At 37.1% G+C, this 12142-nt stretch overlaps 1 protein-coding gene across 1 annotated transcript in view; it reads right to left on the bottom strand.

Annotated features, from left to right (window-relative positions):
• LOC127868931 (histone acetyltransferase KAT2B-like) overlaps positions 1-12139 on the bottom strand; it is a 32023-nt gene extending 19884 nt beyond the window's left edge. Inside the window, exons 1-6 of the mRNA XM_052411123.1 lie at positions 11934-12139; positions 6172-6295; positions 5339-5484; positions 4548-4637; positions 3229-3410; positions 2619-2810 (exon numbers count right to left, since the gene is read on the bottom strand). Coding sequence (XP_052267083.1) covers positions 2619-2810; positions 3229-3410; positions 4548-4637; positions 5339-5484; positions 6172-6295; positions 11934-12134 — 935 coding nt within the window. The 5' untranslated portion in view covers positions 12135-12139. The remainder of the gene's footprint in view (positions 1-2618; positions 2811-3228; positions 3411-4547; positions 4638-5338; positions 5485-6171; positions 6296-11933) is intronic.
• Positions 12140-12142: the final 3 nt, after the last annotated feature.

Below are 12142 nucleotides of genomic sequence, written 5' to 3'. Positions count from 1 at the left end.
AAACCCCCCTCTCACATCCTGCAGTATGAACAGCAGATGTCTGTGTTGTTATATGTACTTACATTCTACGTAACATAGGACGGAATACTGAACGATCTTTATCACTATTATGTATGTACCGTATAAAAATAATGGTATTTATTTCAGAACTTGCAAATTTTAATTGTCACTTTAGAAAAAACAACACTGCTAAATTAGTCCAGAAAAGTATAATAACATCGCTTTACTATATAAATAATAACTGTCTACGCTCACAACAGACGAACGCAAACTGTGTTTTCCGCCGTTTATTCTTCATATTTAAACCACATGCTCTACATCGAGGCTGTGTTATCGATAAATATCTACACAGTGAGTTTAAATTGTTGAGGATCAATTTCGAAAACCTTTTTCGGTCACATTTTCTTTGTTTACCATCCGGGACAGCCAATTAATCGTCCAACAAACTTTTTATAAAACGCCGTAACTGATTGGATAATTGATATATTTCAACCAATCAAAATACGCGTACTACATTCCCAATGTAGTAATATGACTTCCGTTCTACTTTTTCATAACGGTGTTGACATGTCAGTGATTTTTTTTGCCCAAAATTACAGCCGATATTCGGCTGCTTCCCAATTGCAAAAAATTATGTTTTTTCCCAAAAATTTGATTAAAATTCTCCAAAAAACAAGACAAAATTTTCCCAAAAAAGCCAATCAGATTACAATGTAATTTAGCAATAATTTCGAAACGAGTGCCGATCAAGCTTGTCGAGTCGTCGCCGAACGACAACTGACTTACATATTGTTCGCGAATTTAGCCGAATATGATTTTACGTTGCTATCCACATCTCTCTCCATATTGCGGATGATACCGACGATAGTCGATGTATCCTGATTGTAAACGCCTGTTTTTACACACGTCCAAGATGGCGGCAAGCAAACAAGAAATTTGCGATGAGCGGCGAAAATGATGAATAACATTCAAATTAACAACGGATATCATATGGTTATTACGGAATAATTTAATGCGTGTGTCCATTAACGCAAAATACAACGTTTGAGATAAAAACAACAAATATTTATTAGAAATCTTCACAGTGAATGTGCATCACGGGAATCAGTGTTGGGAAATTGGCGTTAGTCTATCGGTACTCACAAAGTTAATGCATTTAAGATGAGTATCGTTCGAAAATGGAAAGAGACAAACATGATATGATTTATATGTTAGTGGATATGTGTATAATCAGATTCATATGCATATTCTGCTTTATTATGTTTGTCACGCTTTACAGTTTACTGAAATAGCATTGAACGGAGGATGTCAAGTGCAAGATTTTGAAATGTAAAGAAATGAAATAAAATAAAATTATTTTAACTACATTTAATACATCATTGACATAGCAAGACCACTAAAGTGTTTTTTTTCAAATATTTTTTAATGTTTTCACCATATGATATTTAATATAAAAAAAATACTGAATTAAATTCTTACTGTTAAAGAGGTTATGATTAAATGGTATATTTAAGAATCTATATAGATTATTGCAAGTTCAATATGCATGTGGAAGGATATTAACTTAAAATTGACTTCATTGTAAGAACACATTAAATTAGCACTTTATAATATAACAAGGGACAAAATTGTCACAAAACCAGGTTTTCATTGTGAAAAAAAATCTGATAAAGGGAGAAAACTCAAACTGAACTTTTGAAATGAACAAACAAAATTAACCCCTTTTGTAAGTTTTTTTTTTTAAATCTATTTTTAGTCGTGGCGACCTTGACATTGGAGATATTGACGTGATTCTTTCGTGCGACACACCGTCCCATGATGGTGAACAAATGTGCCAAATGATTTTAAAATCTCACAATGAATGACATAGTTATGGCCAGGACAAGCTCATTTATGGCCATTTTTGACCTTTGAACTCAAAGTGTGACCTTGACCTTGGAGATATCGACGTAATTATTTCGCGCGACACACCGTCCAATGATGGTGAACAAATGTGCCAAATGATTTTAAAATCTGACAATGAACGACATAGTTATGGCCCGGACAAGCTTGTTCCGCCCGCCCGCCAGCCAGCCCGCCAGCCAGCCAGCCAGCCAGCCAGCCAGCCAGCCAGCCAGCCAGCCAGCCAGCCCGCCCGCATTCGCCAATCTAATAACCAGTTTTTTCCTTCGGAAAACCTGGTTAAAAATGCTGTCAAACATACTCTAATAATTTTAATTCTTTTCTTATAATCATATTTATAATGTTTCCCAATTTCATGGTTTATCGCGCTATTTTTCCCTATTTCATGGTTTATTGCGCTAATTTTCCCAATCCAAATGGCACAGGCTGTAACAAAAAAAAAGCAAAAAAAATCACTGCATGTGTTTTGCTTATATCCACGAATCGTACTCGGTATAATGTACAACTCTGACGATGTTGAAAATCAGAGTTTTTAAACAATGCGTCCCGAAAACGCACATGTTTGAGAATGATGCGTCCCCAGAAAAAAACGTGCATCTGGCACGCGGGACGCACGGCAAAATGAATCACTGCAAGCAGACAAGTACAATTCAAAATACCTCTTCTTCCTAAAAAGGGGAACATAATGAATATCAACTGTTTCTCTTTTTGCATACCTTGGAAAGTGTGTGAGCACAAGTGTGCGTTTCTCGTGAGGCATGCGGTCTTTCTCAGCTCTGAACTTCTCTAACAGTTGCCGCCGCATGGTTTGAAACACTGACTGGAGTAGCGTGCGACCGAATATCAGTGTAGTCTCATAGCGGGGCAGGGTGTCACAGAAAGCAGGCACGTGACAATAACATAACCACCTGTGAGAGAATAGAACCAAACATTAGTTTGTACACCCTGTTTACAGAGTGACAATATATTGACCACCTCTGGAAGAAATGCGTTGAACATTAGAGTGTACATCATGTCAACAGAAACACCCTATGTACAGTTGGACACAGTTTAGTAGCAAATTTAATTTGTTTGTGGGAAAAAATTAATTTAAAGTGAAAAAAATCAAATAGTACTTGATTTTGGAATAGATATTCTAAACATGTGAAACAATGGCTCATTCAATATTTAGGCTACTTGAAGCAGTTAAAAATTGCTACAAGAAAATTATACACTAAACCGGTCAAGTTTTAAGCAGGCAAAAACAAAGGATATGCCTTGGTAGTATATAATGCCTTTTCATATACACACCACTTCAAGCAGTTGATAGCATTCTTATTCACCCACCTTGTGTAATTGACTTTGTAGGTTGCTATATCTTCAGAGCCGGCATGCTGCTGTCGACTGGTGGGTGTTTCCAGCTTCCAGTGGTTCAGGCAGTGTAGGAACATCTTGGCAAGGTCATACATCGTCTGCCACTCCTTCTGGGCGAGGTGACCAAACTTGTAGAGCACAAAATTGGTCACTCCCTTAAAATGGCAATGGATTAGTATGAATGCTTTTAAAAGTCAGAACTGATATATAAAAACATTTTTGTAAATGGAAATTAGCAAGGACTCAAAATCCTATGGCACCTGAAAGATGTGGTGGGCATTTATATTGTCTATGAAAAGAACTATTCAAAGAGAAGGCATCTATTGTCGAAATGGGAACTTGTATCTCTGGTTTTTAGTTGAAAATCAAAAGGCAGCTTAATAAAAGTATTCATTTCACAGCTTATCAGCTAAGCACATATAATAACATTTAGAATATAAACAGATAGTGATCAAATGACATAATTTCTAAAAAGAATTTCAAAAGATTTGTTAGAGTACTTGAAAGGTATCATTTATCAATAGAGTTCTAACACAGGCATATTCATTCCCGTTATATTCAAGAAACCAGCTACAACTGACAATGTTTAAATACAAACTAAAAGAAAAAGCAAAATTTCTTTTTTTAAAGTATTTACATTTACAAACCTTGGCAATGTTATGCTTTTCAAATGGCATTTACAAACCTTGGCAATGCTATGCTTTTCAAATGGCACTTACAAACCTTGGTAATGCTAGGCTTTTCAAATGGCAGGTACAAATCTTGGCAATGCTATGCTTTTCAAATGGCAGTTACAAACCTTGGTAATGCCTGGCTTTTCAAATGGCGGTTACAAACCTTGGCAATGCTAGGCTTTTCAAATGGCGGTTACAAACCTTGGCAATGCTAGGCTTTTCAAATGGCGGTTACAAACCTTAGCAATGTTATGCTTTTCAAATGGCGGTTACAAACCTTGGAAATGCAAGGCTTTTCACATGGCGGTTACAAACCTTGACAATGCTAGGCTTTTCAAATGGCGGTTACAAACCTTGGCAATGCTAGGCTTTTCACATGGCGGTTACAAACCTTGGCATACTAGGCTTTTCAATTGGCGGTTACAGACCTTGGCAATGCTAGGCTTTTCAAATGGCGGTTACAAACCTTGGCAATGCTAGGCTTTTCACATGGTGGTTACAAACCTTGGCAATGCTAGGCTTTTCAAATGGCGGTTACAAACCTTGGCAATGCTAGGCTTTTCAAATGGCGGTTACAAACCTTGGCAATGCTAGGCTTTTCACATGGCGGTTACAAACCTTGGCAATGCTAGGCTTTTCAAATGGCGGGCTTCCTAGTGGACCTTCTATTGTGGGATTGCTCATGTTGAGTATGCATTTTCGTAAAAGCTGAAATATATTGCATTAATAACTGATCTCACAACAATTTGACATGAAGTCAACGTAAAAATATTGTTAACAATATGACTGTTTTTAGTTATATTTTTACATACATTTACAATGTTTATATACTGGGATGTTTGTTAACAAGGACTACCCGTAAATTGAGAAAAAAACATCACATGCGTAACAAATGCATAACATTAAGATACATGTATCTCATTTAGGAGAGTTAACATCCTTGAATGAAGATTTCATAATTCATTGACAGATCTTTTCTTTCCTTAATTAAAAATAAGTAAAATGGTTGATGTAAAAACAAAATATGCTATTGTTGGTTTCTATAATAGGCCAACAGCCAATAGTATACAGTGTTTTTTCTTTCAAATTTTGGGCCAGTAAACGGTCCAATTCCCAATGGAAAAAAGTATATATTTTTCCCAAATGGAATCTTAAAATTCCCCTTTGAAGGTTTCAAATAAAATAAAATTATATATATATATATTTTTTAGATCTCAACATTCAGTTCATCTCCAATCCAGCTTTATAGGTTGAATCTTACAAAATTCAGTAATGAATACTCTATTATTCTAAATTTTGAAACATTTATAAGCAAAACAACTACAACACTTATTTCCATTCCCGAAAAAACACTGGTATATTCGTAATACAATTCTTGACAATGTTCCCATCTCAACAGAAGTTCACACCTTAAACAGATAAAAGTAGACTTGTTTGGTTTCAGCATCCTCCTCTTTGTGCACACACATAAAGAGATTCTCCACATCAACGACAATACGCAACAGCCGATCCAACTCATCAGCATCTGTGTCCTCCAGATGAGAAACATGGGCATCTGTAAAAGGCAAAACTAACAAACTGTGAAACTGATATTAACATGAATCATTGCTGATGATGCAGAAACCTGCGTTTTGCAAAAAACAAGTTTGATAAAAAAAATCCCATAAGTTGTAATTAACCGTGCTGTTTCCTTTCTTTAAGATGTAGCATGTAAAAGATTTCTCTCCTAGCAACCAATCTTTAATTTTTTTTATTTAAAATCTCTGAAAAGTGCTCTTAACCAGTTTGTTCATTTCCCTTCTGCCATAGGTTGTCTGATTGCTGTTTAAGCCAGGGCCATTGCTGTCTAAGCCAGGTTGTCTGATTGCTGTTTAAGCCAGGTTGTCTGATTGCTGTCTAAGCCAGGGCCACACAATGTCACTATTGTCTGATTGCTGTCTAAGCCAGGGCCACACAACGTCCCTAGAATACTTTCTCTATTGGCCAGTTAAATAACATAAGGTCCAGTAAAAGTTAATAGATGGAAAAGTAATGAATTTGTCACTTTCTGTCCTACTGGGAATAAATTTCCAAAAAATATCAGCTATAAGGATGCTTGTTCTCCAAAATGGGAGTTAGTGGCTGAATGAACAATTGAAAAAGCCCTGAATAATAAAACAAACTTTATTATATCAGGAATCTAATCAAACAAGTTTGTTTTTTTTAGCAGAGAAAGGCTTGAAGGCATGACTGTGAGACTGACCTAGAGTGTGAGAGCAGCTACGACAAGGATCTGTCAGGTTGGCCAGGGGTTGTGAGACGTCCACTCTAGGCGGGGTAGGTGGGGGATTGGGGTTCTTCCAGCCATTGCATTTACAACTTTCAACCTGCAAAATTACAAGTAAACATGTCATTACAAGCAAACTGATAACTAAAATAAAACAGACAAGAAAACCGTCATTTTTTGTGGGTAAAAAACAACTCAATTATCACCTTTTAATTTCAAACGATAATCAGCAGAAAGGTGTAACATCGTTGAAATAGAACTAATTATTTAATTATCATCCTTTAATTCAGATCGATAGTCGGGAGAAAGGTGTTAAGTAATCAGCTTAGAAATAATTTATTTATTGGTACGCTTCTTTTGATTTGTTAATCTTTAAATACGACGTTTGCCATCAGCTGCTATATTGTTGGCAGACGACAAGATCAACTGACTGTGTATTCCAAGTGTAAAGTGTCTGCGCATGAATGACCCAATATTATGTGTGAGCAAACTCACTGTTGATTGGCCAGCTACCATGTGCGCTTCAATAACAATACAAATAATATGCAGATAACGTAGACAAGTTAATTGAGCATTGCCGAAAAATACGCTGCCTGATTTTTTTCAAATTTTGGGCTCAAAAAAGATTAGGACCGGCGGCAAAAATAAGGTAGGGTCGGGCCACCGGAAACAAACAATTTTTTTATTACGCCTTTATGGAAAATTTCAAAGGGCCATAACTCTGTGAAAAAACATCCGACAAGAACCCGCTGATAACATGCACATCTCCTCTTGGTAGTGAAGCATCCCATAATGTTTCATTGAATTCCGGTCATTAGTTGCTGAGAAATAGTCCGGACAAAAACTGTGCACGGACGGACACACGGACGGACGGACGAAGCATAAAAATTACTAATGGAGTTTACGCCTTATGGTGAAGGATAAGGCGTTTTATAACCAATGCAGGATCCCATTATTCCTAGTCAGGGCCCTCGTTTGGCCGTTTTTGGGGCCAGATTCGGCCCAATTACCCCCTTAAAATAGTATACTTTTTCCCCTATTTCAGCAATTATCAGAAGCAGGCGCGTTGTCAGAAAATAGCTGCTAATAGTATGTTAAGTGCAATTAACTAGGTGCAGATAAAAAGATAAAAGAAGCTACAAGACTAAGATAAAAGGTTAAAATCAGAGTAGACTTAGAACTGGTGGAAAGGATGCAGCTGCCCAGTACATGTAGATACCTAAAGTGGGACTAGCTTGTAGGGACACAGGCAGGCCATTCCACAGACGAATACTACGTGGGAAAAATGAATTGGAGTGATACTGTGTCCTTGAGTATGGTACCAGGTAGTTCAGATTTCTGGTGGGTGTTAGGTGGTGATGGTCAACCAACACAAGATTATTTTGGATTTTGTATAATAGGATGACATTACTGATGTTTCGACGCTGTTCTAAAGTCGCCATTGGAGATTATTTAGCATTTGGGAGACACTACTGGTGTAATTGTAGTCATTACAGACATACCTGGCAGCTAATCTTTTGACTTGTTCGGTTTGTAGATTAGATATTTTTGCCAAGGATGCCAAACAGTGGAGCAGTATTCTAACTGTGGCCTTACATAAGTTTTGTAGGCAGTCTCTTTAACCTTTTTATTTGAAGTTTTGATATTTCTTTTGATGAATCTGAGTGAATTGCTGGTCCATGACAGGTCGTTACTTATGGTGACACCTAAATATTTTGCAGCCTCTGTGGTCTTAAGTTCTATGCCATGAAGTTTGTATGGAAAAAGGACAGGATGTTTCTTGCGGCTGATTCTAAGAATTTCACATTTGTCGGGGTTAAATTCCATGGACCAATCGGATTCCCATTTTTTAAGATTATAGAGATCATTTTGGAGGGTTTGTGCATCTTGGGTCGATTTAACTGTAAGATAAACTATGGTATCATCTGCGAAGAGTCTTACCTTGCTCTTAACACTGTCAGGGAGGTCGTTTATGTATGAGAATAGGCAAGGTCCGAGGACCGAGCCTTGAGGGACGCCAGATAAGACGGGGAGGTTGTCAGAGTTATGGCCCTCGACAACAACCTGCTGGGTTCGCCCGTAAAGGAATGACCTGATCCAACTAATGGTCTCGGTGTTTATGCCTAGTCTATGTAATTTTAGGAGAAGTTTGTGATGATCGACTTTATCAAAAGCTTTGCTGAAGTCCATAACTATGATATCATTTTGTTGACCTTGTTCTAGATTGTCATAGACTTCCTGGGAAAAACTAATGAGCTGGGTTTCACAGCTGTGTTTTGACCTGAAACCGTGTTGGAATGGACTTAATATATGATGTTCAACATAAAAAGACATGATATTTGAGACTAGTAGGTGCTCCATAAGCTTAGAGGCAATACAGGTTAGGGAAATAGGTCTGTAGTTTGTAGGGTTTACATTTAGGGCCCTTCTTGTACACGGGAGCGATGACTGCATGCTTCCAGTCATTGGGGACAATACCTGATTTCAGAGAAATTCTTAAGATATGGGTCAGGACAGGGGCTATTTCATGGTAAAGTTCCTTTAATAACCTTGGGGATATCTGGTCGGGTCCTGAGGCTTTACTGGGGTTTAAACCTTTAAGGAGTTTCCGTACTCCATCCTCGGTGAAAGGGATATTTTGCATCTTTGGATGATTTTGTGGGGTGAGTATTTGTTTACAGGACTGAGAGAGACTTAGAGGCTGTGGACGAGAGAGACTGACTCAAACTGTTTGTTTAATATGTTTGCCTTAGTCTTTGGATCCGTAAAAGTTTGACCATCATTCTTGAGGGGGGCTACTCAACAATTTTTTGTTTTATTTGACTTGACGAAAGAATAAAATTTCTTATTTACCCCTGGTTGTGAGTCATTTGAGAAAATAACCTTGTCTAAATACAACCAGTAGGAGTTTCTTATTTGCTTTTGGATTTGGCCTCTAAGCTTTTTAAATTTTTGTAGTAGGTCAGGCGAGTTGGTTGTTGACTTCTTCAGTTTGGAGTACAGTTGATTACGTTTTCTAATTTGGCGTATGATGGAAGGATTTATCCAGGGCAGGTCACGACGTACCTTAGTTTGTTTTGATGGGATAATCATATGGATGGAGCTTAGACGCGTAAGTTCATTCTTAAAGGACAACCAAGCAGAGTTCGGGTCAGAGTAATTACAGGCTAGAAAGGATTTTGCGTATTTATTAGTCATTTTTGAGGCTTGACCAATCAGCTTTCCTGTAACTTTTGACTTCTCTGACAGTTTGTAGGGGATGGCCTCTATTAACCTTCATCTCATGAAATACAATGTCGTGATCTGATGAGCCCAGTGGGGGCAATGAAGTGGTGCTATGGACTTGACCGGGCATATTTGTGAAGAAAAGATCTAGGGTGTTATTGCCTCTAGTGGGGGAAGCAAAGACCTATAGAATACACAGATTGGAAACTTCGCGCCTTATCAGGCTATCTCGCGGCGGGGTCACATGGTCGAGAAACTGATAAAAACACTTTGGATCAGCAGACGATTTATTCCATAAATCAATCGGAGGAGTCCGAAGATAGCCTATGTATCACGATTGCGATAAGATAGCGACGTGTCCAGTAGCAACGGCTACGATTATCGAGCAAAGTTATGCGAAAATGTTACGGCGCTATAGAAAGGCGGCTGTAACTTGGTCAATAATGATCCGATTTTTATAAAATAAATCTTCATAGAAACATGAGTAATTATGCTTTTACGAAATCTCGATTCTATTAACATAAAATAAGAATTTATAATGCCGCGATCGTTGAAGTAATAGCGCTATATGAATTTCCAAATCGCGGAGAGAATGACGTTGAATAATTTATTTGAAAGGCTTTTGCTGATAAAGTTTTCTTGTATACATTTTTAATTCAAACATTTAAAACCTTATAAAATAATATTATTTTAAAACGGATAGATATATGTGGACACATAGATCTAGGTCTCTGATAAAAACAACATTACAGTATAATAAATGCTATGATCGTTCGATCCAAAAACGGTTTCAGTTAGTCTTATTTCAATATTGATTCTGTGGATTTTTTCAATTTTTTAATTCTCTATTTTTTATTTAGATCTTATTCATGAGTTAAAGGTTATTAAAGTTTTGTTTGTAACCAAGATTTTTTTCTATTGATAATTAATAAAAGCTCTAAGTGTCATGGACTAGGATTTCGCGAAAAGAACAAAAACAAACATTTCACGCGCGTGTTAATTGTCGGATAAATTAGCGAACTGAAGGAGATGTTATGTTTGTATGAAAAATGACAAAGGTTTTCACAATGAACCAAAGCACGTTTGACGACAGGTGTGTACAATAGGGTATAAGAGCTAAAAATTGTACCAACTTTGTACAAGGCCAAAATCCTTTAAAATGAACATTTTCCTCCAGTTTGTTTAATTCAAACCTAGATAAACATATCACCAAGCATACAAATCTGACTTTATCTTTTTGGGATGAAAAATGAAAAAGTTAATCAAAAAGAACAAAAACACGTTTGACAGCAATCGTGTACAACAGAGGAAAAGAGCTTAAAATTATACCAACATTGTATAAGGCCAAATCCTTTAAATTGAACATTTTCTTCTACGTTTTTGTAATTTATACTTAGATTAACATCTCTCCTAGCATAAAAATCATACTTCAACAATTTGGGATGAGAAATAGAAAAGTTTTTCAAAAAGAAACAAACCACTTTGGCGACAGGTGTGAAAATGATTGAATGAAATAACAGTATAAAATTGTACAAAGGCAAAATCCTTTGAAATGCCTTATTTTCGTCTACTTTTTATAAATCATACCTAGATTAACATCTCACCTAGCATTACCATCTTACTTCATCAATCTGTGATGAGAAATGAAGAAGTTTTTGAAAAAAATCGTTTGGGCCTTTCAATTTTTCAAAAATTATCGCAAATGAACAAATCCATTGTTCTTTTTCAAATTCCGATAAATTAATAATACATAAGAATAAATATTCAATATGTCTGTTTGCGGCGACCGACTTTGCCAATAATTGATTGCTTTAAAACAAAATGGCCGACAGTAGCTGGAACAGGGAAGAATCTACAGGTACACCGGCATCTCCAAAATCGATGTCACGTGACCCGTGTCCGCCGTTAGATATTATCGCATATCGCTATCGTGAAGACGCGAGTTTCCAATCTATGTTATCTATAGGTCTTTGGGGGAAGTGACCATTTGTTGGAGATTTAGGTCTAATAGATTTTCCAGTAGGGAGATATAGATATTCCTATGCCTGCAGCCTTCTATAATGGTTTCTGTTGTCCAATTTATACTGGGCCTGTTGAAGTCACCCAAGATCCAGAGAGCTATTCCTGGGAATCTTTCTTACCGTTGACCATAAATCATTGAGGGACTCCTCATCGTTCTCGTGAGGTTTGCAAAAGGAAGAGCTATATATGTCTCTGATACCTTTAAGGGAGATCTTTTCCCAGATTGCATTACTGTTAGAGTTAAGGTCGGGTCGTTCCTGGCTGGTGATAGCTAACAGGGTCCCTCCTCCTTGGCTGTTCAATCAATTAGTTAAATTACCTTGTACTTGGGTACGTGTGTTGGGGTGGGGGCTTTAACAGTTAACTTAAGTAAAAAAGACTTTTAAAGACTTCAAGTTTTAACCATGCTTTATAACTCATTTTAAAGTAATAAAACAATTGTTTTCAATACATAAAACTGACAGATACGGTTAGCCGTAAGAGTTGTCTACCTTGCACGAGGAGTAAACAGCCAGTTTTTCGAGTTTCTTTGGTCGCGGGAACGTTCTGACGAGTGCTTTTTTCTGTGCAATGCGTTGTAGATTATTTGGCCTGCTCATTTCTCCAGTTGTATTGGCTTGAGTTGGTGTTTGTTTTGCCGCAGGAACACCATTTTGCACAGGATTATTTAGGTGAGCTTCTCCGTCAGCCATTTTGTTTT

Source organism: Dreissena polymorpha, chromosome 1 (assembly GCF_020536995.1).
Source record: "Dreissena polymorpha isolate Duluth1 chromosome 1, UMN_Dpol_1.0, whole genome shotgun sequence".
Taxonomy (NCBI): Eukaryota; Metazoa; Mollusca; class Bivalvia; order Myida; family Dreissenidae; genus Dreissena; species Dreissena polymorpha.
The sequence above is the reverse complement of the archived record's forward strand: the minus strand, read 5'-3'. Positions and strand labels throughout refer to the sequence as shown.